Source organism: Eschrichtius robustus, chromosome 5 (assembly GCF_028021215.1).
Source record: "Eschrichtius robustus isolate mEscRob2 chromosome 5, mEscRob2.pri, whole genome shotgun sequence".
NCBI lineage: Eukaryota > Metazoa > Chordata > Mammalia > Artiodactyla > Eschrichtiidae > Eschrichtius > Eschrichtius robustus.
In genome coordinates, this window is record NC_090828.1 from 63,147,096 (window position 1) to 63,173,786 (window position 26,691).

The window sequence follows — 26,691 nt, forward strand, 5'->3', positions numbered from 1 at the left end:
CGACTGCTGTCACTTCCGGCGGCGTTGCTAAGCATCTGCGCGGTTTGGCTAAAACTTGCCTGGAGTCCGCGGAGCTTCCGCGTCGGAATCGCCTTTCCAAGTCTGAGAGCGCCATGGGTACCTCAGAGATGCTGGTGCGGTTCGGAAGGCGCTGTGGACGGGCAAAGGAAAGCACGGGTGAGCTAAACTGGTCCATCCCAGCACAGGGATTGTTTCTGGTCTCCAGGCATGGAGTGGGAGGCGAGCGTGCCTTTCCTTCTGAAACGGGCTCCATCAAGTCAAAAACAGCACCGTGGGCATCGTCGGGCTCTGTGTAAATCAGACAGTTTTGCCCTTGGATGAATGGGTAGGTGGGGAAAGTATACAGAAATTAGGGTAGAGAAAAAGAAGTCAGAGACTCCCAGTTGACCAGCTGGCCCGATACTCAAGCTGCGCCGTTGCAGCTCCAAGAGTCTGGTGTTTGCTGAGTTTTCTCGCACTTAAGCTTTGTTATTCACTGAGTGAATCGGAATGTATTTTGGAAATATCAGTGACCTCATTAGAGTCTTGGCTCTGCTGTGAACCTACTGAGTACTCTTAGGAAAGTGTCTGAAGGAAAGTCTCAATTTCTTCAACTGTAAAATGAAGGTAAGGTCTCATCCTAAGGCGTATACTTTGATAGAGTGTGAAAATAATGCTACTTAAGGTATTGTAATTCACACGACCTTTTATAAAAATTTGATTTTGTAATAGAAGTAGCCTAGTGGGACATTTAAAGATCTCTTTATTAATTCCAGTGATTTTAGTTTCTTAAGACTGTAAATTCCCAATTAATGTTCTCATGGTGACAGAACATTGGGAACTTGGACTATCTTCATGTCATCGCCTGAGCTTCTGTAGCAATAGAGTCCCTTGTGCCAAAATGCTGAGTGAGAGCCAGCCAGTCTCCCACCAGTGGACACTAGTGGGTATTTATGCTGTGGAAGACTTAAGAAGTAGCAGCAGAGGTTCATGACTTGTAGGAGAGAGACAGTACCCATGTGGCATGTATTGAAAAAACAAAATTATGCTCACATATTCACTTTCCTATATATAAAGTGCTGCATTAAATCAAAAAGAACAATGGCAAAAATTGTCAAAATCAATTTTTGAGAACTCAGGAAACCAAAAGCTTGCAACAATTGGGGAGTGTTTATCAAGAAAAATAACTGAATCTTGGTAACAATGAGTTTTTTTGCATTTTAACTTGTTCTAGTCCCCTTCTTTCTCCCTGCCCTATGGTAGTCTAGAAAACCACTGCAATCACAGTGAAATCCAGTGGCTTAGCAGCCTGTGGAGGGAGCAAAATAGGGTTGAACCTCTTCCAAAGCCCATTTCCCAGATAACTTATTATTTGAGCTGTCTGGCAGTTCCTTGGAAGCTTATTATTTGACCTGTCTGGAAGTTTCTTGGAAAATCCCACTCACAAGGCTTGTCTTTATTTGACCTGATTCAGAGCGCACCAGTTATGTTTGTTAAAACAGTCAGTGGCAATTTTAAAAAGTTTGAAAATGCTTTTGTAACAACCTGTTGGGGTAGGTATTATTGATCTCAACTTTAAAGATGTTGATACTGAGACTCCAAGAAGTTAAATGACTTGCCCAAGTTTACACAGTAAGGAATTGACTAAGCAAGGACTCAAATCTATGTCTTCTGATTTCAAGGTCTGGTATACTTTCCACTTATTCCCAGCTGTTCTTAAGATAACAAGAATAAAATTATTCTTTGAAACAACTTCCAGATATCATGCCAATATAGAAATGTGTGAGAAAAAATACCAGTTAAACTCTTCTTGAAAAATTTTAATACTCATTTTAAAAAATTTATTAGAAGTAAAGAACTGTGAAGAAGATCAAGTCCTCTATCCACCTCTTCTGCCTAGCAAAGTAGATCTCCGGCAGGTCACCATAATTCCACACAATGAGTGGGAAAGGATTCGAGATAGCCTTGACAGTTTGACAAGAGAAGCAGCACACCTTCGTGCAGAAAGAAAGGCAAAGAAAGAAATGCATTTCCGATCCCAAGAAGTGGTAAAACATTGGACTAATACATATGCAGTAAGTATTAACCACCCAGGAGTACATGTGCACTGAAGACTTACTCTTGTTTCTTAGTACTCTTTCATAAACATTTTTAACATGTAAAATATCATTAAAATGCATTGAAACACATTTTCAACAGCTTTATTTAGGTGTAAGTGACATACAATAAACTGGACATATTTAAAGAGTACCATTTAAGATTTGACATATTTATATAGCCCTGAAACCATTATCATAATTAAGATAATGAATATATTCATCACCACAAAAAAGTTTCCTCATACCCCATTTTACTCCCTCTCACTCCTCCCCACACCCCCTCTGGTGTCTCCAGGCAACCACTGATCTGCTGTCTATTATAAATTTCACTCAGCACAATTATTTTGAAATTCTTTCATGTTTTTGTATCAATTATTCATTCATTTTTATTGCTGAGTGGTATTCCATTGTATGGATATATCACAATTTGTTTTTCTGCTCAGTTGTTGATAGTTTGACATCAAGCAAATATTGACGTTTGAGCTGTTTCCAATTTTTGGCTATTATAAATAAAGCTGCTTATGAACATTTGTGTATAAGTCTATGTGTGGACATATGCTTTCATTTCTTTTGGGTAAATATCTTGGTGTAGAATCATATGATAGCTGTACATTTAATTTTGTAACATTTAACTTCCAAGCTGTTTCCCAAAGTAGTCGTAATTTTACATTCCCTCCAGCGGTGTATGATAGTTCTAATTCATATTAGAACACATAGTTCTAATATGTGTTTCCTCCACATATTTGCCAAATTGCTATGTTCAGTCTTTTAAACTATAGACTTTCTAATAGGTGTGAAGTAGTATCTCATTATAATTTTAATTTCTCTAATTACAATGATGTTGAACATCTTTTCATGAACTCATTTTCTATCTGTATGTCTTCTTTGGTGAAATGTCTGTTCAAATCTTTTGCTGGGTTTGTCTTCTTATTGAGTTTCGAGAACTTTTAAAATATATTCTGAATACAAGTCCTTTATTAGATATTTGATCTGAAAATATTTTCTCCCAGTTCATGGCTTGGCTTTATATTCCATTACAGTGTCCTTCTAAGAGCAGAGTTTTTAATTTAATGAAGTCCTGTTTATCAATTTTTCTTGTATGGATCATTCTTTTAGTGACTTACCTAAGAAATTTTTGCCTAACTCAAGATCACAAAGATTTTCTTCTGTGTTTAAGTTTAAAATTTTAGGTCTTTTATTTATTTATATATATATATATATATATATATATATATATATATATATATATATATATATCGTCTACATTTAGAAGTGAAGTATGGATTGATGTTTATTTTTTTGCATATGACTATCCAATTGTTTCAGCACAGTTTGTTGAAAAGACTGTTCTTTCCCCCACTGAATTGCCTTTACACATTTGTTGAAAATCTGGTTGTCCATATATGTGCAGGGGGAATTTCTGGACTCTGCTGTTCCATTGATCTATTCATCTATCTTTATTTCAATAACACACTGATCTGAGAATTGTAGCTTAAGTCTTGAAATCAGATAGCATTAGTCCTCCAACTTTGTTCTTTTTCAAAGTTGTTCTGGCTATTCTAGGTCCTTTGTGCTTCTACATGAATTTTAGAATCAGCTTGTCAATTTCTACGAAAAAGCCAGCTGGGATTTTGTTTGGGATTGTGTTGAATTTCTAGATCAGTTTGGAGAGAATTTACATTTTGACAGTATTGAGCCTTCTGACCCATGAACAGTGTTTTTCCTCCATTTGTATAGGTCTTATTTAATTTACATCAGCAATATTTTATAGTTTTCAGGGTATAGGTCTTATTCATCTTTTTTTCATATTTATCCCTAAGTAATTACTATTTTTATGTATTATAAATGATTTTTTTAACATTTCAATTTGTTATTCATTGTTAGCTATAGAAATACAGTTAATTTTTTCTATGTTGATCTCGTATCTTGCAACACTGCTAACCTCACTTATTAGTTCTAGTAGCTTTTTTATAGATTCCGTCAGATTTTCTACATAGACAATCATGATGTCGGAAAGTAAAGACAGGGACTTCTCTGGCAGTTCAGTGGTTGAGACTCCGTGCTTCCACTGCAGGGGGGCACGGGTTCCATCCCTGGTCAGGGAACTAAGATCTCTCATGCCACAGAGCGCAGCCAAAAAAAAAGGTAAAGACAGTTTTACAAATTTTACTTCCTTCTTTCCAATCTGGGTGCCTTTTAGTTCTTTCTCTTTTTTTTTTTTCTTTTTGCCTTATTATACAGGAATGGATGTTAGATTTTTAAAGTGCTCTTCTTTTGCTTATATCTATTGAGGTAATCATGAAGTTTTAATTTTTCATTTTGTTATATGGTGTATTTCATTCATTATTTTCAAATATTGAACCAAGCTTGCATTCCTGGGATAAACGTCTGCTGGTCATGCCGTATTACCTTTTTGATGGATTCAATTTGTTAAAATGTTAATTTTTGCATCTGTGTTCATGGGGGATATTGGTCTGTAGTTTTCTTGAAATGTCTTTGTCTGGTTTGGGTATCAGGGTAATGCCGGTTATTGTTATGATGGAGGATTGCACAAAAACACAGGATTTGAAACTGAAGAACCAAGGAGCTTCTTGAGGAATCAAGGCAGCTTCTTTTCATCTGCCTTTGATTTGTCTCTCTTCCTATCTTTTTCTAGAACTACATATGTCTTTGCTGTGCCCTTCTTTGTGCTTCTGTAAGATTCTCTACCTAAGAGGTACAGTAACCTGCAGTTTAGTTCCACGTACATGAGTGGGAAACTACTTCAAAGTGGGGAGGTGTCCTCTAACTCCTTTTACTGTCTCACCTGGGGGAAAATGCTGAGAAAAGGTGTTCTCATCCCCCACTACACTTTCCTATATCCTTTGAGGAACTATGAGGCAGGATTTTCTCCTATTTTCTAGTAGAATTTTTAAAACTATGTGGAAGCATAATATCTGTTCAGAGAGTTCTCACCTTTTATTTTTTTCAACATTGCATATTTCCTTACTTTGTTGCAATGTACATTATTTATGTTTGGGAGGGGACACAGAAAGCTTGTGTTACCTTGCTTTAGGAACAGGGTTCATAATTTATTAATTCTTTTTTTTCTAGAAGAGGGAAGAGTTATATCATGACTGATATCATATATGTAATATATACAATGTAATATATGATATTCTGAAAAGGGCAAAACCTATAGGGAAAGAAAACAGATCAGTGGTTGCCAGGGGGTACAGGTAGTTGATTCTAACAGGGCATGAGGGAGTGTTTTGGGAGGATGGAACTGTTCTATAAGTGACTTTATGCATTTGTAAAACTGTACACTAAAAGAGCATATGTAATTTATACTCTAAAAAACTTGATTTTAGAAAAGCCCGTGGTCTATAAATAGATGGGGAGTGGAATACACGCCATTTTTTTCTTCTTCCAGAAGTACCACAGTATACCTAATACTTTACACCTCCATGGGTGTTAAAGAAGAAAAAGAAATGTAGTAAATGTAGTGGAAATATAATAATAAAAACTGTACTATAAGCACAGAGATTCGCAAAATGATACATCATCAGAGAGAGCCTAGAAACAATCCTGTGTTGTATATGGGAACTTGACATATGCTAGAAATGTCATTGCAAATCAGAAGGGAAAAGATGGGGATTCAATAACAGATACTGAGATAATCGGCATATGGACAAGATGAAATTTTATCCCTATGGTACAGAATATACAAAAATGAATTTCAGCTGGATTTAAGACCTAAATGTGAAAAGTGAAACAGTAAAACTTTAAAAATAAATCATAGGATATCTTCAAGAATTCAAGGTAAGTAAGATTTTCTTAAGACATAAGAAGTGTGACCCATAAAGGAGAAAAAGACTTCTTCTGACATGGGACGTTGGCTACCTCCTCAGGGGTATAGAAGAACATGTAAAATATGCCATTGTTGATTTTTTAAAGGAACACAAGTAGTAATATATATATATATATTTGTTACTTAAATATAGAAAGGAACTATGGAAGTACATACAAGAAACTAATAGTGGTTATCTTAGAGACTACAGATGGAAGTTAGTTTTATATATATATATATATATATATATATACACATACATACATATTTTGGTTTTTTTGGCTGCACCATGCGGCATGTGGGATCCTAGTTCCCTGACCAGGGATCGAACCCGTGCCCCCTGCATTGGAAGCATGGAGTCTTAACCACTGGACCACCAGGGAAGTCCCCATATACTTTTTTAATATGATGGATTTTGAACCATGTAAATGTGTTAACTACCTAAAAAATTCAATTAAAGATTAGCTCAACCGCGATGAAGAGTGGCCCCCGCTTGCCACAACTAGAGAAAGCCCTCGCACAGAAACGAAGACCCAACACAGCCATAAATAAATAAATTAAAAAAAAAAAAAAGATGAACCCATAAGTGTAACCTCATATTTGTTAGAGATATATGCAAATACAATAAAGACTCATAAGGAAAGCTCAAATTATCATATTCTATGTTTAATTTTGTAAAGTTAAGTTGAAAAATGAAAACAGACTACTGCTTTTGTCTTTTTGTAGGGGATGAAAGAACAGAAACTTGAAGCCAAAAAGAAACGTGATAAAGAAATAGAGGCAGAAAGACAAATTCTTGATGTGGAAGAAGCAATACACAAACAAGGAGAAAGGAAAAAGGCCATCGAATATGCAAAGCAATATCAATTTTACCAGACAGAAGGAGTGAAAAACTTTCATGTACTACTTGGGTTTTCTTGTATTTTTATATATATATATACATATTTAACATATCTATACATAATTAGACTTTATTTTCTTAAAATATTGCAATTTTTTTTGTAGTCGGGACTTCTTCTTAGTAGAGTTATGAAAGAACGTGATGCACAGATTGAATTCCAAAAGAGTAAAATAAAATCAGATGAAAAATGGGAGGAACAAGTGAAACTCAACGTTGAAAAAGCTTTTAAAGAAGAACAAGAAAAAGCAGAAAAACAACGCAGAGATAGAGTGGCTCTTGGCAAAGATCATTTAACACAGTATGTATACATAAATTACCTTTTTGGTACTTTCCTCTTTTTCTCATAATGGATATAGCTTTTTTTTCTGATTATAAAAGTAATATATGCTAATATACCTAATAAGTAGAAAAAATAAAAAGAAAGAGGTTAAAATCACTATTACCACCTTACCCAGAGATAATATATTGGTTACCACTGTTATAATAATGTTGCATGACAAACAACCACACAATCTAGTGGCATTCAGCAGTAAACATTTATTTCTCATGTATCTGTGGGTTGTTTGGGCTTGGCTGGGTAGCTTGTCTTCAAACTGTAGGACTGGCTGGGTTTGCTTGTTACTGTGAGAAAGGCTCTGATCCTGCTCCATGTGGGCCTCGTTCTGAGGTCCAGGATGAAGGGACAGCAAACACCTGGGGAAGACTTGTCTCATGATACTGACAGATGCAAGAGATTGAGCCCAAGCTTGCAAGCACATGGCTAAACTCAAAGTCAAAGGGCAAGGAAATACAGTTGGCCCACCGTGAGCCTAAAGCAAGTCACGTAACCATGCTGACATCTGTGGGACAGAGGAGTGGACTCCCATGGAAGTGGGAGTGAGAGAGTCATTTTGAATAATAACCTAATCCAACACAGTAATTTGTTATTGTTTTGGTATGTAGCCATACAGACTTTTTTTTTTTTTTTTAATAAATATATATATATATATATATATTTTTTTTAAATTTCTTTATTTATTTTTGGCTGTGTTGGGTCTTTGTTTCTGTGCGAGGGCTTTCTCTAGTTGCGGCAAGCGGGGGCCACTCTTCATCGCGGTGCGCGGGCCTCTCACTATCGCGGCCTCTCTTGTTGCGGAGCACAGGCTCCAGACGCGCAGGCTCAGTAGTTGTGGCTCAACGGGCCTAGTCGCTCCGCGGCATGTGGGATCTTCCCAGACCAGGGCTCGAACCCGTGTCCCCTGCATTGGCAGGCGGATTCTCAACCACTGCGCCACCAGGGAAGCCCTGTCACATCTTTTAAAATAATCATATTGTATACTAAACATGTACCATGATTTATTTAACTACATTATTACTGAGGGAAATTTGGAGTCCACTCCCCCGCCCCATTTCTAACAATGCTGCAGTGAACATCCTTGAGCATATGTCTTTTGTGCGAAGGTGTATTTATGTAGGATAGGTTTCTTGAAATGGACTTGGATTTACATTTGGAGATATACTGCCAAATTGCCCTTTGAGAAGGTTTTAAGTATGCATTCATTAATGATGTCTGATACACTTTTCTTTATATTATAACCAATTCTGGATAGTATTTTTTTTTGATTTAATGTACAAAAACTGATATCTTTTCATTTACGTTTCTCTTAGTTTCTAGTAAGGCAGTACATTTTCTTATGTGTAAATGTTCATTTGTTTTGGGTTTTGTTATCATGAATTGGTTACTCCTTTGTTCTTCTGTGTAAGTTGTTTCATACTGAAATGTACGTTTATCATTGATTAATTAAAAAGTGATTAATAAGTGGTTTTTATATATGACATATCTCAGATTTGTGTCACCTTTTCTGAATGGTTTTCAGTATTTAGAAAATATTTTTATGTGCTCAAATCTGTCTTTTGTCATTACTATGAAAAAAAGGTTTTGGTTTTTGTATATATATGTTTATTTGTCAAAATCACAAATGTCTAAGTGGCATAGACATCAATTCTCAGGATACATGTGTTGCCAAATTATGTATTCTTCATTTCTTTTAACCCTTAGTAAAAAGAGAAGGGAAATGCTGGATTTATTGTAAGTTTTTTCTTTGGTGGTGTAGAGACCCAAGGGTTTGTGCAAGTTAGGGACAGAGCTGTTGGCAGAGAGAGGCAAATATTTGACCAGTGATTAACCCTTGAGAAATCTCTCTTCTTATATTGGCTGTTGCAGCTCAGGTGTAATTACAGGTAGCAGCCTGATAGCAAGCTATCTGGCCAATGCTAAAACCTACAGGACATCCTCCCACTTATAGCCTTTGTATGTGGGCTGTGTTTGGGCCACAGGATCCCCTTTCATCTGGTCTTTGGCAATAGGGTGGAGGTTCAAGCAGTTTAGGATTTGTTTTAGTTGTTTCTTTGGAGTATCTTCAGTGTAGTCTAGGAGATATTCCATTAGGCTCTGAGGTCAACATAAATTCCTTTACTTACTCTTCACAGTGAGCTCTGTCTTTGCGAATGGTGGCCAAGTGTTACTTATTCTCACTGCATTCTCAACTGCCCTATTTTTCCCTAAAATTTCTTGAAAATTCAGGTATGTGGGTAACACCTTGCTTTAGTTTCTAGTAGTGGTATAGAATTTTCCCCATTCCATTGGTTGCACTGTGGGGAATTAGGAGGGGAAGGATATTTGACATGTGAGCTTGGTTTGCCAGTTTGGTTCCAGAAGTCCTACATCTTAAATTTATTAAGAAACATTCATAGAAAGTAGAGTAGTGGTTGTTAGCAGCTGGAAGAGGGCACAATGGTGAGTAATACAGGGTCTCTTTTTGGGATGATGAAAAGATTCTCAAATTTAGATAGTGGTGATGGTTGAAAATATCTATAAATGTTCTAAAAACAACTGAATTGTACACTTTAAGGGGTGAATTTTATGGTGTGAAAATTATATCTCAATAAAGCTGACATTAAAATCTAAAAAAAAAAGAAAAAAGAAACATTCAGGGCCTTCCCTGATGGTCCAACAGTTAAGACTCTGTGCTTCCACTGTAGGAGCACGGGTTTGACCCCTGGTCGGGGAACTAAGATCCTTCATGCCACGTGGTGTGGCCAAAAAGTAAAAAAACAAAACAAACAAAAAATTCAATTACAAAATTATCACCATGTTGTATTCTGTTGAATGTTGATGCATGTGTCAGTTATATACAACTCAGAATGCATGTTACTTTAAAATATTGTTAGGAATGGTGATGAGCCAATAAAAAGCCTCTTTAGGACAAAAGTAAAATTGGAATCATAGCACTGGTATTAACCTGAGTGGAAACAGAGGACTATATTGGTAGAAAATGGAGGAGAAGAAGAGGATTTTTTTCCCCTTTTCTTGAATAATAAGAGTTTATTCTGGTGCAAGATTTCAAGAGAGGCTATTTATTTATTCATTCAATCATCATTCATTGTTACAGACATTTATTGAACAATGTTTGCCATCCGCTATTCTAGTCACTGAGAATACAAAGATGAATACAATAGTCCTCTTTCCTTAAGAAGTTTACAATCTGGGGAGGAGGGTATAGATATGGAACAAATAAATAGACTATGATAGTAAATATTTTGGGAAATATATATACAGAGTGTATGGAAGCATATAAAATGGACAACTGATTCCGTCTAGAGAAGGCTTTTCAGAAGAGATCAGCTCCTGTACTTAATTCTGAAGAATGAGTAGGAATAAGTCATGCAAAGAGTAAGGGATGTAAAAGTATTTTAAGCAGAGGAAATAACATGGGTGAAAGCCCACAGGTGAGACAGAATATGGTGGATTTGAATAACTACAAGATGGCTGTAATACAGAGGACTAAGAGGGCAATGTTAAAGATGAGATCGGAGAGACAGGCAAGGGCCAGATCATGATGTGCCTTGTAGGCCATGTGTCTTAAGGTCTCCCAAAATTTGGAATGACTCTCCTCTTTGAGCAGAGACCAAATTTTAATTCTTTTAGTCCCTAAGAAATGGGAATTGCAGGTTCCAAGAGGCAAGACTCTTTTGCATGCCCTACTAATTGTATTACCAAGTGCTATCCAGGTGTCATCTGGTGGTGATTTAAAATATATCCACACATTATTTGATATTCCTCCCTTCAGAGAGCCTAATTCCTTTCCCTCTTGAGTGTGAGCCATACATAGTAACTCATTTCCAAAGAATAGAATGAGGTAGAAGTAATGGTGTGTGACATCCTGAGATTAGGATATAAAAGGCATTGTGGCTTTCTCCTTGGCATCTCTCTTGGATTGCTCATTCTGGGGAAGCTAAGTGCCATGTTGTAAGATACTCAAGAAGCTCTGTGGAGAGGTCCATGTGGCAAGGAGCTGAGGCCTCCTGCCAATGGATATGTGAAAATTGGTTCTCCAGACTCTGTCAAGCCTTCATATGATTACAGCTCCAACATCTTGACTGTAATCTCTTGAGGACAACCCAGCTAGGCCACTCTCAGCTTCCTGAATCTCAGAAATGGTATGAGATAATAAATGTTTATTGTTTTAAGCCACTAAATTTAGGGGTAATTAGTTACTCAGCAATGGATGACTAAAACACCCTGTACAGCTGGAGGCCCTGTACCTGAAAGTGAGATTTTTCACATGCTTATTAAACAATCTCTAGGCTGCAGGCCTGGAGATTGGGGTGGTCTTTGAGCAGTATAAGAGTCTGCCTGTGACTCACAGTGGGCATGATGAGGACAGGGCAAATAAGGGACTCTAGTGACACCAAAATCCCCCCAAAGAGGGATTTTGACCAACAGCCTTAAACATAATTATTGAAAAGACACTTAAGAGTATAGACAAGGAATAATTCTATTTCCTTCTATTGATAGGTAAGCCTTTCTCTAGGAAGAGGCCCATAGACCTTGCTTAAGAACAACTCAGTTACTGTTAATCTCATCAGCTTCCCAAGAAAAGGAAAAATCATCATAGGACAGCTTGCATCACTTTCTCCTGGATAAGAGAAGAGGGTTTAAGTGATCTTATTTATTCCTACTGATTAAAAGCCATCCTAAATCTTGTAACTTCCAAATTTGTCACTCTAGTCCAGACTCTCCCTTAAGTCCCAGTTTCACATATCTCACCACCTTTCAGACATCTCCATTTGGATATCTCTTAGGTACCTCAGATTTAAAATGTCTAACACAGAATTATTGATTCTCCACACCCACAGTGGACTTTCTAGTGGCATCCTTACCAGTCAGTTGTTCAAACCAGAAACATAGGAATCCATCTTTATTTTCCTTTATTTCCCAAGTCAAATCTATCAGCAATTCATGTTGATTTTTTTCTCCAAAACAAATCTTGAATTTATTGCTGTCATCTTAGTCCAAGCCACCCTCATATCCCATGGATTATTGCATCAACCTCTTAACTGTCCTCCTATTCTCTCTTCCTAATCCCTTCTCCTTTCATCATCCAGAGAGATTTTATTAAAATGAAAATTGATCTTATTATTCTCCTACCTAAAACATTTCAGTGACTTTCCATTCATTTAAGATAAAACGGAAACTCCACTATCTCTGGCAAGGCCTTGTGTCAAAGGGCCTCATCTACTTCTCAAACTCCTTTCCCACCACTCTTTCTCCTTAGTTATTATACCTCCATTACCCTGATCTTCCAGGCCTCAGGCTCCTGTCAGATCATTGCTAGCCACATGGCCTTTTCACATGCTTTTTCTTCTGTCTGGAATTTTACCCTCCCGTTCTTCATCTGTGGGCTTCTCACCAGCTCAAAGAAGTCTTCTTTGTCTTAGGGAACAGCTCTGTCCAAACAGCTCTCTCTGTTATGTAAAATAAATAACTCAATTGTTATTCTTTTTCTTGTCCTGTTATTTTCTTTTATATGTATATTTTTTAAAAATTTTATTTATTTATTTTCTTTATTTTTTTGGCTGCATCAGGTCTTAGTTGTGGCTCACGGGATCTTTTGTTGCAACGCATGGGCTCTTCGTTGCAGCACACGGGTTTCTCCCTAGTTGAGGCGTGCAGGTTTTCTCTCTCTAGTTGTGGTGTACGGGTTCCAGAGCAGGTGGGCTTTGTAGTTTGTGCCATGCGGGCTCTCTTGTTGAGGTGTGTGAGCTCAGTAGTTGTGGCGTGCGGGCTTAGTTGCCCCGTGGCATGTGGGATCTTAGTTCCCCTACCAGGGATCGAACCCACATCCCCTGCATTGGAAGGCGGATGATTCTTTACCACTGGACTACCAGGGAAGTCCCTTGTTCTGTTATTTTCTTTACAAGACTTACCTGGATTTGTAATTACATTATTTTTCTATTTACTTGCTTTTGTTTCTTTGTTTTTGCCTGTCTTCCCCACTGGAATGTAAGCTTCTTGAGGTCAGGAACCACGTTTGTCTGTTTCATGATTGTAGAAGAAATTCAATAAATAGTTGTTAAACAAATGAATGAGAGGTCTCAAGATTACAGAAGTGTTAAGTGTGATTCTTAAGTCTCTAGAATAGGCAACAGAAAAGAAGTTGGTACTGTTCACCAAGATAAGGACAAGAGACCAAAAGGATCAGTTTAGAAGAGGAGGAGGATGAATTTGCTTTTAGACATAGTGAATGTACCTATATAATAGAATAGTCAGGTGGTGATGCCTCTTGGGTTGTCTCTTCAAGAATCAAGCATGTCTATGGTAATAGCGACCTCATTTTTGATGTTGGGCTGCTGACTTCTTGTTAAACCCCACCCTCCCTTCCCCTTTGGCCTCACATCTGGACAGGCTAATAAGAAGGCCCCTGGGCTTGCCTCTTCCTTTGTTGCCAGTAGGAAATTTAAATCTCCTGTGCACAGGAGCTTTTCCCCAGTTTCACCCCTTAGTCACAATAAAGACCCAAACTCACTTCCTCTGCTTTGCCCAAGTCAATCCAGACCTACTTATGCCTACATAGCTCTGTTGGGAGTCCCTTATGTGATAATACTTTCTCTCAAATTCTCTTGGTGTGTGGAGGGTCTCCTGAACCACATTTTGGGTAGGGGTCCCTTCCACTTTTATAGGAGTTCTATGTAACATCTATATAAAGTCAAGTCAGATCTGGGCTAGATCAATACAGATTTGGGAGCTTCAGAATGTGAATCAGGGGTAGCAAAGAGGTTTCATGACAAATTCTGCTCTGACGGTTTGGCAGAGGCTGCCAGTTCATTGGGCTGAGCAGGACCAAGATTTTTGCATTGATTTTTGTTTTGAATTGATTATTGATGTCTGCTACTGTCATGGGTGTTAGAAGTAAAGATATAAATGTTATGTATTTCTTCCCTGAACTAGAGGATCTCGGATTTCCTTCAAAATGTTGACTTTGCATTAAGCTAAACTTATGGCAGATAGTTGAGTAGTCTACCCAAACTAAGGTAAAAGTCTTTACTGACAGTCTTTATTTAATAGTTATATAAATCCCTGTCAATATTATCTCTTCACTGACACTAGAGACATTTTTTTCTTATTCACTCTCAGAATAGGTAAATTTTTCTTTGGCTAAAACAATGAATTGTCCAATACGTGTATAGGTATAATGTTAGTGATTTCCAGATTTGCTAAGGAATGTTAAAATTGCAAATGTTTTATATCTTGTTTTCCCTTAAAGTAGCAATTTTAAAACTTCAAAAACTTTCTCAAAATTAGATACATCTCTTTTTATAATGTCCTTTAAATCTTGATTATTGACGTGAATTTGCTTCTAAGAGATTGGTATACTATTAAATAGTTCTAACAAACTAAACAAATAAATAAAAATTTGAAAACCTAGTATTTTTAGGGCAATCATAAAGTTGATTTAGCTGTGGCCAACAGTGACTTTTTTCTTAGCTCCTCCTAAAGAGACTGACTGTGACTCTAAGTGGCTGCTTACTCACCTGTTCTGAATTGGCTTAATAATTCCAAAGTGAACTTACTGGCTCACTTAACTGTAGAGTCCTCTGTGGCACAGGGAAGGGAATTTTCCCCCCTCCCTGAAGCCAAGAAAAAAATGTTTTGATTGGGTGCATATGAAAGAAAGGTTTACTCCTCAGTCTTTTTGTCTATTTAAGTGGGTTGTTTACCCACTCTGTACCCACCTGTTCAGGAAGAAAAAGAACTGGAGACAACTGATAGCACCAGTGGAGCAGCCTGCACACGTGTTGATTGGCTGACGGGGGATGCGTGGGCGCATAGACAAAGATACCGGGGGGCTTGAGTTGTTTTGCCAGTATGCTGAGGATTGACTGCCAGATGCGGGCGCGGAGAGTCTGCAATAAACTACTGATGGTGGATGCTCCTGGTTGTGATGGTGGTGGGGTTGGGGGGGTGTGGGTTGTAGAGGTAGAGCTGGAGCTAAATGCAGATCAGAGCTCTGCAGTGAGGACACTGCTCAGGGATCTCTGAAGAACTCACTCATAAGCCCTGTGAGACAACCAGCATTTAATGACTAACCACTCAGAAGGCATCAGTAGTTAGTCAGTGTTGGCTAGAGAAAGGATAACAACCCAAGTGGCCAGCTGGGTAAGGAAGTTGTTGCCCTTCTTCCATCAGACCCCATCTCCTGAGAGGCCAGACCCATAGCTTAGATAGCATCTTCTAGTGCTGAAATTGAAAAGCAGTAGGGATTAGGGACTTTTCTGTAAAATAATGTCACCATTTCAGCATACTGTCTGTCATTCAGTTAACTGGTTCTTTCTAAAGGAAAGGAACATTTGAATCTACTTTAGGACTTAATTTTGGTGAGGAATGAAACAAATTTTGAAGAAAGGAAGATATTGGCAATCCTGGGTTAACCAAGATTGGATTTGTTTTTGTATTTAAAAAAATTTTTTTCTACAATTTATTTGTTTGAATCAGATTCCAAGTAAGGTTCATACATTGCAATTGGTTCCTATGTCCTTTTTTAAAAACATAATTAATTAATTTTTTTTATTTGTTATTTTTTATTTATTTATTTATTTATTTAAATTTTTATTTATTTATTTTTGGCTGTGTTGGGTCTTTGTTTCCGTGCGAGGGCTTTCTCTAGTCGCGGCAAGCGGGGGCCACTCTTCATCGCGGTGCGCGGGCCTCTCACCATTGCGGCCTCTCTTGTTGCCGAGCACAGGCTCCAGACGCGCAGGCTCAGTAGTTGTGGCGCATGGGCTTAGTTGCTCCGCGGCATGTGGGATCCTCCCAGACCACGGCTCGAACCCGTGTCCCTGCATTGGCAGGCAGATTCTCAACCACTGCGCCACCAGGGAAGCCCCTATTTTTAAATTTATTTTGGCTGTGCCAGGTCTTAGTTGTGGCACGCGGGATCTTTAGTTGTGGCATGCGGACCTCTTAGTTGCGGCACGCAGGCTTCTGAGTTGCAGCATGCATGTGGGCTCTACTTCCCAGAACCCAGGCCTCCTGCATTGGAAGCGCAGAATCTTACCCACTGGACCACCAGGGAAGTCCCTGGATTTGGTTTTAATCGCTGCTCTTTACCTATCTGTTCTTGTCCCAAAAGAAATCCACAAGTTCTCCTTTACAGCTTCAAATCATCCCAGGTAAGAATCTAATTCATTTCTTTAAAATATATTCTATTTTTCTGCGTCGCTCTCAGTTATAATTACGTTTTCTTCTTCAGAATAAAGGAACATGAAGAGGAAGAAGAGAGAAGGAGAAAAGAGGAAGAAAAGGATGCTGAGGAAATAAAGCAACAGAATTCATTATATGAAATAGAAATGAAAAAAAAAAGAGGAAAGAGGAAAGAAGAGATCAGTGAAAGCAGGAGACTATTTTTTGTAAGTTGAAAATACTTCAAAAATGTATCTCTTCAAAAAATGTACAAAGTCCAATGCCAAATTTTTAATATGTTTTTTATACATAATAGTGGTATAGAAAACAAGTTTGCTATTAAGTTGGGTTTTTAAGTGTACTTTGTGGGGAGCTATATTTGCTGTTATTTCATTTGGATGTGCTCTCATTCATGAACAAGAATTAAGAGAATGAGACTTTTTAAAAATGAATTTTGTTATCCTAAAAATGAGAGTTGTTATGAGCAATGAATGGGGTGATATGTGTTTGGTATCTCCTGCACTATTAATATGTGCTGAATAAATGGTAATAATTATTTTATGGTAGATGCAATTTATTTTGTAATTTTTTATATTCATTTCTTTAAAGTTATTTTTAATTCTTAAGTAACATATACACAGATTTAAAACATCAAACGTCACCAAAATGCTTAAAAGAAGAGTAACAGTCATTGCTTCACTCCTTCTGCTTCTTGGAAAATTATATTCTAAATAATCTATATATTTTAGGGACTTCCCTGGTGGCGCAGTGGTTAAGAATCCGCCTGCCAATGCAGGGGACACGGGTTCGAGCCCTGGTCTGGGAAGATCCCACATGCCACGGAGCAACTAAGCCCGTGTGCCACAACTACTGAGCCTGCGCTCTATAGAGCCCGCGAGCCACAACTACTGAGTCCGTGTGCCACAACTACTGAAGCCGCGCGCCTAGAGCCCGTGCTCCCTAACAAGAGAAGCCACTGCAATGAGAAGCCCACGCGCCACAATGAAGAGTAGTCCCCGCTCACCGCAACTAGAGAAAGCCTGCGCACAGCAACGGAGACCCAGCGCAGCCAAAAATAAATAAATAAATAAGTAAATAAATTTAAAAATAAATAAATAATCTATATATTTTAAAAAATATATTCAGCTTTAAAGATATGTATCTTGATTTATCAATTTTAAACATTTTCTGTCTCTCTGCCCTGGTAGTTGAGGATTTAGCTCTTTTCTAATACTGTCCCCTTCCCATCCTCCTCTTTCCCCCAAATCATCATGGCATAATTTTAGTTTAATCAGTATTATGATTATATAAATATTGTTCTCTGAAGAGCTAAGAAATATACTATGATTATAATTTTTTGCTTCCATAAATGTTTTTCTGTGGTTAAAATAATTCTCATTGTTTGCATTTGCTTTAAAGCTGTATACCTCAATTTTTTCCGTATGTTCAGTACATTCTGCCAAATGGTTAATGATATTAGTTTTCAAATGTTCAACTAAGTAATATTAAACTATCTATGGTTTTCTTGGAGCTCCCCCATCCAGAGTCCTCCGTCCTTCTCTTCCTTCTGGACTGTTTGCTCTCTAGGCCTGCTACTCAGCTGTCATTCTGGAGCTTCCCTGTGCCACTTTCCTGGGTCTCAGCTCCTATTTCCTGAATCTTATGCCTTCCTCTTTCTTGGTTTATTCCTTCATCTTGCTGAAATACATCTTTTTTTTTTAAATATTTATTTATTTGGTTGCACCAGGTCTTAGTTGAGGCAGGTGGGCTCCTTAGTTGTGGCTCCAGGGCTCCTTAGCTGCAGCACTGGGCTCCTTTGTTGTGGCAGGCGGGCTCCTTAGTTGTGGCAGGCAAACTCTTAGTTGTGATGTGCACGTGGGATCTAGTTTCCTGACCAGGGATCAAACCGGGCCCCCTGCATTGGGAGCATGGAGTCTTATCCCCTGCACCACCAGGGAAGTCCCCTGAAATACATCTTTGAGTAGCTTCCGAAAAAAGGGTATAGAGGAGGTAAAAATTTTGAATTCTTATCTGGAAAGGTTATCATCTAAAGTAACGCTTGCTTTGGGCTTCCCTGGTGGCACAGTGGTTAAGAATCTGCCTGCCAATGCAGGGGACACGGGTTCGAGCCCTGGTATGGGGAGATCCCACATGCCGCAGAGCAACTAAGCCTGTGTGCCACAACTAAGGAGCCCGCAAGCCACAACTACTGAACCCAAGAGCCACAAGTACTGAGCCTTTGTGCCACAACTACTGAAACCCACGCACCTAGAGCCTGTGCTCTGCAACAAGAGAAGCCACCGCAATGAGAAGCCCGCGCACCACAACAAAGAGTAGCCCCTGCTCTCTGCAACTAGAGGAAAGCCTGCGTGCAGCAACAAAGACCCAACGCAGCCAAAAATAACTAACTAAATAAACAAATTTGTAAAAAAAAATAAAGTAATGCTTGCTTTATAGTTTGGATGTAGAATTCTGGGTTCAGAATTCAGAGTTTTGTATTTATGTTTTCATAATCATCTAGCTTTCAGTATTGCTATGGAGAAATATTATGCTATTTATGGTCTTCATTCTATGTATGTGCTCTGGTGTGTTTTGTTTTTACTTCCCTTGTCTCTCTTTCTCTGAAAGCTCTGAGGGTCTTTATCTCTGCAGCTCTAAGATTTAACAGGGACATACCTTGTTTAGGTCTTTTTCATTTTGCTGAGCACTCAGTTGATGCTTCAACCCATAAATGCATCAAGTTTTCTTATTTTATTTCTTGTATAATTTTGTCCCTTTCTATTTTGTTTCTTCCATTCTAGAACCCCTCTGATTTATATTGGACTTTCTGAAGTGATGCTCTAATTAAAAAAAATATTTTCTCATATTATTAGTTAGGGTAAGACTCAAAAGTGTATAACAGAAAACCCAAAATAAAGAATGTAAAAAATTACAAAATAAATTGCAACAGTACCTTTATCTGAAGTGCAGAGGTGGTCATGCCAAGGCTGATATGGTACCTCCAGAATGAAGGGGGAATGAGACAGCTTCTCTTTTTTTTGCTTTGCTATTCTTGGAACATAGGTGGCTTCTGTCCTCAGGATTGCCTCATGGCCTTGAATAGCTGCTGGAGCTCCTGGCCACGTTCCAGGCAGCAAAAAGGAGAAAGGATGAAGGACAAAAAAGGATTTCCTAACTATCTGTCCTCCTTTTAAGGAACTTTTTCAGAACTCCCACTTAACAATTTCCATTAAATCTCTTTGGTTGTAATTTAGTGACACCTAGCTGAAAAGAAAGCTTGGAAATATAGTCTTCTAGCTGAGCATATTGCCACTCTGAACAAAATCTGGGTTCTGCTACTAATGCAGAAGAGAAGAAAGACTCTTGGGTAGGCAATTAATTGTTCCTGCCATTTTTGGTTTTTGTTTGACTTTGAGAGTTATTCTCAACTTTGTCTTCTAAATCTTCTATTGAATTTTTAATTTTAGCTATCAAAATTTTAATTTCTAAGAGTTTTACTTGTAATATTATTATTCCTTTTGCATAAAATCTTATTCTTGGTTCATGGATATAATATTTTTATCTTTCCAAGTCACTTTGGAATAGGACAGACCTTGTTTTGTATGCTAACTCTGCTACTTACTAGCCATGTGATCTTGAGCTGAGGCTTTCAATTTTTAAAAATCAGGATTAACTTTGTGTTAACTCTGGGCTTTTCTTATTATAAAAAATCTGTATGAACATTTACAATAAACTTAGAAAAAAACAGTAAAATAAAGTTTTTAAGAAATAATTCAAAACAATCACTTTTAAGAGTTTGATATTTTCATTACCTTTTCATGTCAACTAATACATCTCCTAACCAGATTACAGCTTTGAAAAGTAATATCCCATAAAATAAAAGAGTACTTAAGAGTAGTAGGTACATAGTAGACCCTGAGTTATAAATACAGTGGAATATTAAATATTATACCTAATAACTTTTACCTTGAATTGATTTCTACTTATAGTAACAGAAAGCACTGATACATCTATGTATCCAGGCTGTTGTGTTCAAAGACACCTATTTTTATGATGGCTAATGCAGGTCAGGTTGTAGAATTCTAGAACCCCTCTGATTTATATTGGACTTTCTGAAGTGATGCTCTAATTTAAAAAAATATGCTGATATGAACAGATTTTTATTCTTTGTTAAAAAACTGACCTATTAAACATTTTTTAATTAGAATATACATCTGTATAATTTTTTGTATATGCACAAAAAGAAAGCCTGGACAAGAAAGTAGTTTCACAGTAATTGAGTCTGGTGGGTGGAATTAGGAATAGGCAGATGGTGGATGTGGTAGGAAGGACGCTTTACACTGTGTGTTTTTAAAATATTGTAAGTTTGTGTAGCATATGACTATATTAACTATTCAAACATTAAATGAATGTATACATATTTACTGTATTTTATCTGATTATAGAATTATTTTAAATTCATATTTGTAAAGAAATGAGATATTTGAAAAGAAATACAGAAAATTAAGATGTGAAAGTCACCTATAATCTCATACCCTAGAGGTAACTACTGTTAACATTTGATACATTTCTTCCAGTTATACATTCATTATAAACTTGTATTTATATATATTTGCAAAACTAAAATACTCCATGGTAGTGTTTTATATTCTGCTTTTTTCTCCTACTTACTGATTATGTTATTTGTATCTTCCCATGTCTTTGAGAGTGTAATTTATTTAACCGTTTCTCCATTATTGACTATTTAGAGGTTGTTTCCAATTTTCACTATTATAAATAACTTTGAGGTGAAGTGCATGGTAGGTACATAAAACGTAATGTCCAGCTCTGATTATCTCCTTGGGATAAACTTCCAAGAGAGAAATAATTGTATTAGAAGCTGTGACCATTTGACATTTGATATCGTATTAGATACCTATACATTGAAAGATACTTTTCTTTGTGATAGGATAATACACAATTTTTTCCTCCAAGGAACATTTGAATGATAAAAATACCATCAAAGCTGTAGAACGGCAGCAGCAAGAGGAAGAAGATGAAAAGATTAGAAAATTTATCAAAGCAAAAAAGCGTCTTACACAAATGGGGAAAGAAAAGGAAGCTGAAACACACAGGTCAGCTTCTAAAATAATTTTTGTGATTAATAAAGCACTGTCTGAAATTATTTTATTTTAAATCAGAAGTTGTGATATGAGAGTAGTCTTTAGGAAAAAGGTCTCATTATTTATTTCAGGGCGTTTAGTGACATGGTGATTTCAGCTTGGAGCATGTGAGTTGGGGTTCCCTTGGAATATTGATGACATCTGTGTGGTAGATAGATGGTTGGAAATACTGAAAATCTCTGCTTTAGGAGAGGGGTATGAGCTGGAGGTGGCTTTGTGAGCCATTGATGTACAAGTGGGAATTGGAACTGTGGATACAGGTGAGCTCACCTAGGGGGAGTAGGTAAGAAATGAAGGTGACATAGTCCCTAGGGAAATCCATAGTTAAAGGTCAAATGGAGAATGAAGATAATATGAAGACCAAGGAATAGTTTCCAGAGAATGGAGGAAAAGCAGAGAAACAGCAAGGGAGTGGGGGTGGATACTCAGTAAGAAGAGAGCAGTCATCAGTGTTAGATCACTAGAGGGATTAAATGAGATTTTAAAAATGAAGCACCCATCAGATTTAGAGGTCATTGCTTACCTTATTGAGCAGTTTGGGGTGAGATGAGGGAGGAGACTTACAGTACATCGTGTTTCTGTCTAGACCATGCTTTTCACTTGTGCAAAACCCTCTGATATCAGGCTTTATATCACACTTAGAGTCTTGACTATGGCCCATAAGGCTCTACATCCATCCTAATTCCCAGCCGACCCCAGCCTCCTCTCTCAAACCTCATCTCTTACTGCTCTCTCCTTCTTTCCCTCTTTGTCACTCACACTGGACTTCTTCTGTACCCTCTTTGGGGAATGCTCACCTCCTTTAACTCTTCCAGATCATTACTCAAATATTGCCTTCTCATTCAGGCCATCCCTGACAATGTTATTTAAAATTACAAGCCCACACCCCACATTGCTTATCACTTTAACTGCTTTCTTTTTCTTTGTTGCATGATACAGCACTATTTTAATTATTTATTTTGTTTGCTGTCTCTCTACCCCCCAACTATTGTGAAAGCTCCATGAAAGTAGAGATTTTTAATGTTTTGTTTACTGTTATGTCCCAGTACCTGGAATAGTCCCTGGCACATAGTAGGTAATCAGAGTGTTTAAAATATTGTTTTTGAAAGCCTAGATGAAATGTCACCTTTTCCATGAAGCCTTCCTTTTTTCTCATTTGCCCACATCATTTTCTAGCTTTCTCATGGCATTTATCACCTTTTGCCTGCATAGTTATTTACATAATTGTCTTTTCTCCACTTTAGATTGTCATTCCCCTGGGGCATGTGCTGTGTCCTTTCTCATTGTTTCTCCCATGTTGCTTTGCAAATTCACTCAATAATCAGTGAATATGTCACAATTAAATTTAAAAGTATATTTTGCCCAATTTCCTTAACGAAAATGCCCCCATTCCTTTAACAAACATGTAGTTATTGTTGATGATGTGCCAGGCACCATGCTTGGCCCTGAACTAGAGAGAGGACTTACCCTGTCTCTGACCTTGGAAATCTCACAGTGTAAAAGGAGAGTTATTTATCTTCATATAAACAGATGAAGTCAATAAAGTGCTATGAATAGATTGCAGACAGGGCATAGTAAGGATGAATTTATTCAGGATTTTGATAGCTTTTTCTGTTTTTGAGGTTACATTTAAAGAAAGGCCTTTGACTTATTTTTATAATCTATGCCTTCAATATTAGAGCAAGTAGGATAGTCTAATAAAGTATTTAAAAATATTTTTCATGTGGAGAATTTTACACTTTATTTCCTATACACACACATACACAAGATCATACTATATGCATTATTCCCTTTGGATTTTTAGAATAGACTTTATTCTAAAAATAAAGTATAAAATAAAGTATTAAAAATAATTTCCACTTAATATATGAAAGGAGCGATGGGGCTCCCTTTCAGTCTTGTAAAAGACTATAAAATATCTGACTCTCTAAATATAGTATATTGGCTCCATAAAAAATCCATTCATGAAGACTTGACAAGTGATGGTTATTTTGTTATAGGCTAATGGAGGAACGGAGAGAAAGAATAAATAACTTCCTGAGTAAACTAATGAAAGAGAAATTTGACAATGAAGATTTGATTATTGCTAGAGATATTGCAGAAGCTGAGGCTGAATGGGAAAAAAGAGAAAGAGAAAAGTATGAAAAAAACAAAGCAGAATTAAAAGCAATTGCAGAACATAGAGCTCTTGTGGTAAGCAATTCAATGATGACAAATAAAAATCAAAAAACAAATTTGAGCCCTTTACACTGTAGTTTCTCCTAACTTCCTACTAATATACTCCCTCTGCCTCCCTGACAAAAACGAGCAGATTTGAAAAACAATGTATAAATTATCTTCCTATAGTTTTGAAATCAGACCATGTTTACTTTCTAACAGAAGATGACATGGTAGACAATTACAAATAAGATTTTTATAGATGCAAAGTAATAATAATCTCTTCTGTTTCAGAACCATCTGAAGTGCAAAAAGTTATTCATTTAATATACCTTTCGTTTGAATGTTTTTAAGACAAATCAAGTAAAAATTACCCCATTGTGTTTCTGTATATCTTAATCCTTCAGAATTTATCTCCTACATGACTGACTGTCATAAGATATAAATTGGATACTTTATAAACATTGTAGCAATTAATTTTTTACCTTACAAATATTTCCCTACCCTGAGATGGTCTTGCTTTTCTGTTCCTGTATTTTTTTAAAACCAGTATCATTCTACTTACGTTTTTTATTGTGTTTCTTGATATTAAGGAAATAGAACAAAATCAAAGTAAACTGGCCATGTGGAAATCAGTCCATGTGTGTCCAATTTTCTGCCCCTGCATTGCTCCTGGCTGACTTTCTGCTTAGAGTTTTCTAACTTTGTGCCTTATTGAAGGCTGTTGGTTGCTAAAAATGGTTTTAATTTTTTCCTTTGCCTTTTATCATCTAGATGAAAAATAAAGAGGAAGAAGAAAGACAAAGAAAAATAGAGGCTAAAGAACAATTGTTAGCTATCCTGAAAGCAGACCAGATTTTCTGGGAGCATGAAAAGGAGAAAAAACGGAAAGCTGATAAAGAACGTCGAGAAGTTCAAGATGCCCATATTCAGCAAATGGTAATTATTCCTAAATGTTTATACTTCTTTTAGCAATAAATATGTAATATAGAGTTCATGATAGTTTTCTGTTTCCCAAAGCAGTTTCCTTTAACAAGTAAGAACAGATGGTCATTATGGTTATGACACAATAAAATGTATTAAAAATGTGAAGAGTTAGTTTTTGTTTTTATGGGTATTGAAGTTCTCACCCTAGGTTTATGTCTTTTGCACAACTATTTATCCTTCTTTAGTTTCTATTGTGTTTTGATAAATATGAAAGAAAATACAAATGCAAATGACAGGCCATGATGCTTCCTTTACTTTTTCCCCCTCTTTAAAACCACTACCCAGAGAATATGTTGATTGGGATCACATAGGTTTCATATTTGAGGTGAGTGGGGGTCCCAGAGATTTTAGAGCATGTATGGAGGACCTGGCATCCAATCATTTGTGTCTAAAAACTGTTTTCCAGAATAGCTGTACCATTTTCCATTCCTACCAGCAATGAGTGCAAGGACAAGTTGCCCCACATCCTTGCTAACACTTGTTACTGCCATCCTTTAATTTTTAACTATTCTAGTATAGTGTTATCTCATGGTGTTATTTTGCATTTCCCTAATGACTAAAGATATTGAACATCTTTTCATGTACTTTTTAGTCATTTGTGTGCCTTGTGAAGTGTTTATTTAAATCTTTTGCCAATTTTTTAGTTGGGTGGCTTTCTTTTTTCTTTTTAAATTTATTTTATTTTTGGCTGCATTGGGTCTTCGTTGCTGCACACGGGCTTTCTCTAGTTGTGGCGAGCGGGGGCTACTCTTTGTTGCGGTGCATGGGCTTCTCATTGCGGTGGCTTCTGTTGTTGCAGAGCATGGGCTCTAGGCGCGTGGACTTCAGTAGTTGTGGCACGCGGGCTCAGTAGTTGTGGCTTGTGGGCTCTAGAGCGCAGTCTCAGTAGTTGTGGCGCATGGGCTTAGTTGCTCCGTGGCATGTGGGATCTTCCCGGACCAGGCTCAAACCTGTGTCCCCTGCATTGGCAGGCAGATTCTTAACCACTGCACCACCAGGGAAGCCCTGGGTTTCTTTCTAATTGTTGAGTTTTAACTTATTTTTTTAATGTGGTGAAATATACATAACATAAAATTTATCATTCTAACCAGGGGTCCCCAACCCCTGGGCCGCAGACTGGTAGCAGTCCGTGGCATGTTAGGAACCAGGCCACGTAGCAGGAGGTGAGCAGTGCGCGAGCAAGCGAAGCTTCATTTGCCACTCCCCATCGCTCCCCATTGCTTGCATTACCACCTGAATCATGGCTCACGTTACTGCCTGAACCATACCTCCCCCTCCCATCTGTGGAAAAATTGTCTTCCACGAAACCAGTCCCTGGTGCCAAAAAGGTTGGGGACCGCTGATTCTATTTTTAATCATACAGTCCAAGGGCATTAAGCACATTTACACTGAGGTGCAACTGTCAACACTGTCCATCTTCATAACTTTTTCATCATCCTACTCTGAAACTCTGTACCCATTAAACAGTAACTCTCTGTTCCCCTTCCTCCCAGTTCCTGGTAACCAGTGTTCTACTTTTTGTCTCTGTGAATTTGCTTATTCCAGGTACCACATATTAGTGGAATCATACAATATTTGTCCTTTTTTGTCTGTCTTATTTCACTGAGCTTATGTCTTTAAGGTTCATTCATGTTGCTGCATGTGTCAGAGTTTCATTCCTTATTAATGCTGAATAATATTCCATTGTACATATATACCACATTTTGTTTATCCATACATCCATCAATAGATATTTGGGTTGTTCCCATTTTTTGCCTATTGCAAATGCTTCTGCACATTGGTATAAGATATCTGTTTGAGTCCCTGTTTTCAATTCTTTTGCTTATATACCCACAAGTGGAATTGCTGGATCATATGGTAATTATATGTTTAATTTTTTTCAGAACCACCATACTGTTTTCTACAGCAACTGTACCATTTAACACTCTGACCAGCAATGTTCAAGGGTTCCAGTTTCTCCAAATTCTCAACATTTTCTGTGTTTGTTGTTGATTATCATAATGGATTTGAAATGGTATCTCATTGTGGTTTTCATTTGCATTTCCCTCATGATT

General features: G+C 37.3%; 1 protein-coding gene across 1 annotated transcript in view; it reads left to right on the top strand.

Moving 5' to 3' along the window:
- Positions 1–35: 35 nt before the first annotated feature.
- CFAP210 (cilia and flagella associated protein 210) overlaps positions 36–26,691 on the top strand; it is a 30,802-nt gene continuing 4,146 nt past the window's right edge. The window contains exons 1-8 of the mRNA XM_068544935.1: positions 36–177; positions 1,849–2,075; positions 6,655–6,828; positions 6,934–7,127; positions 16,402–16,558; positions 21,306–21,445; positions 23,494–23,686; positions 24,425–24,589. Of these exons, the coding sequence (XP_068401036.1) occupies positions 114–177; positions 1,849–2,075; positions 6,655–6,828; positions 6,934–7,127; positions 16,402–16,558; positions 21,306–21,445; positions 23,494–23,686; positions 24,425–24,589 (1,314 nt within the window). The 5' untranslated portion in view covers positions 36–113. The remainder of the gene's footprint in view (positions 178–1,848; positions 2,076–6,654; positions 6,829–6,933; positions 7,128–16,401; positions 16,559–21,305; positions 21,446–23,493; positions 23,687–24,424; positions 24,590–26,691) is intronic.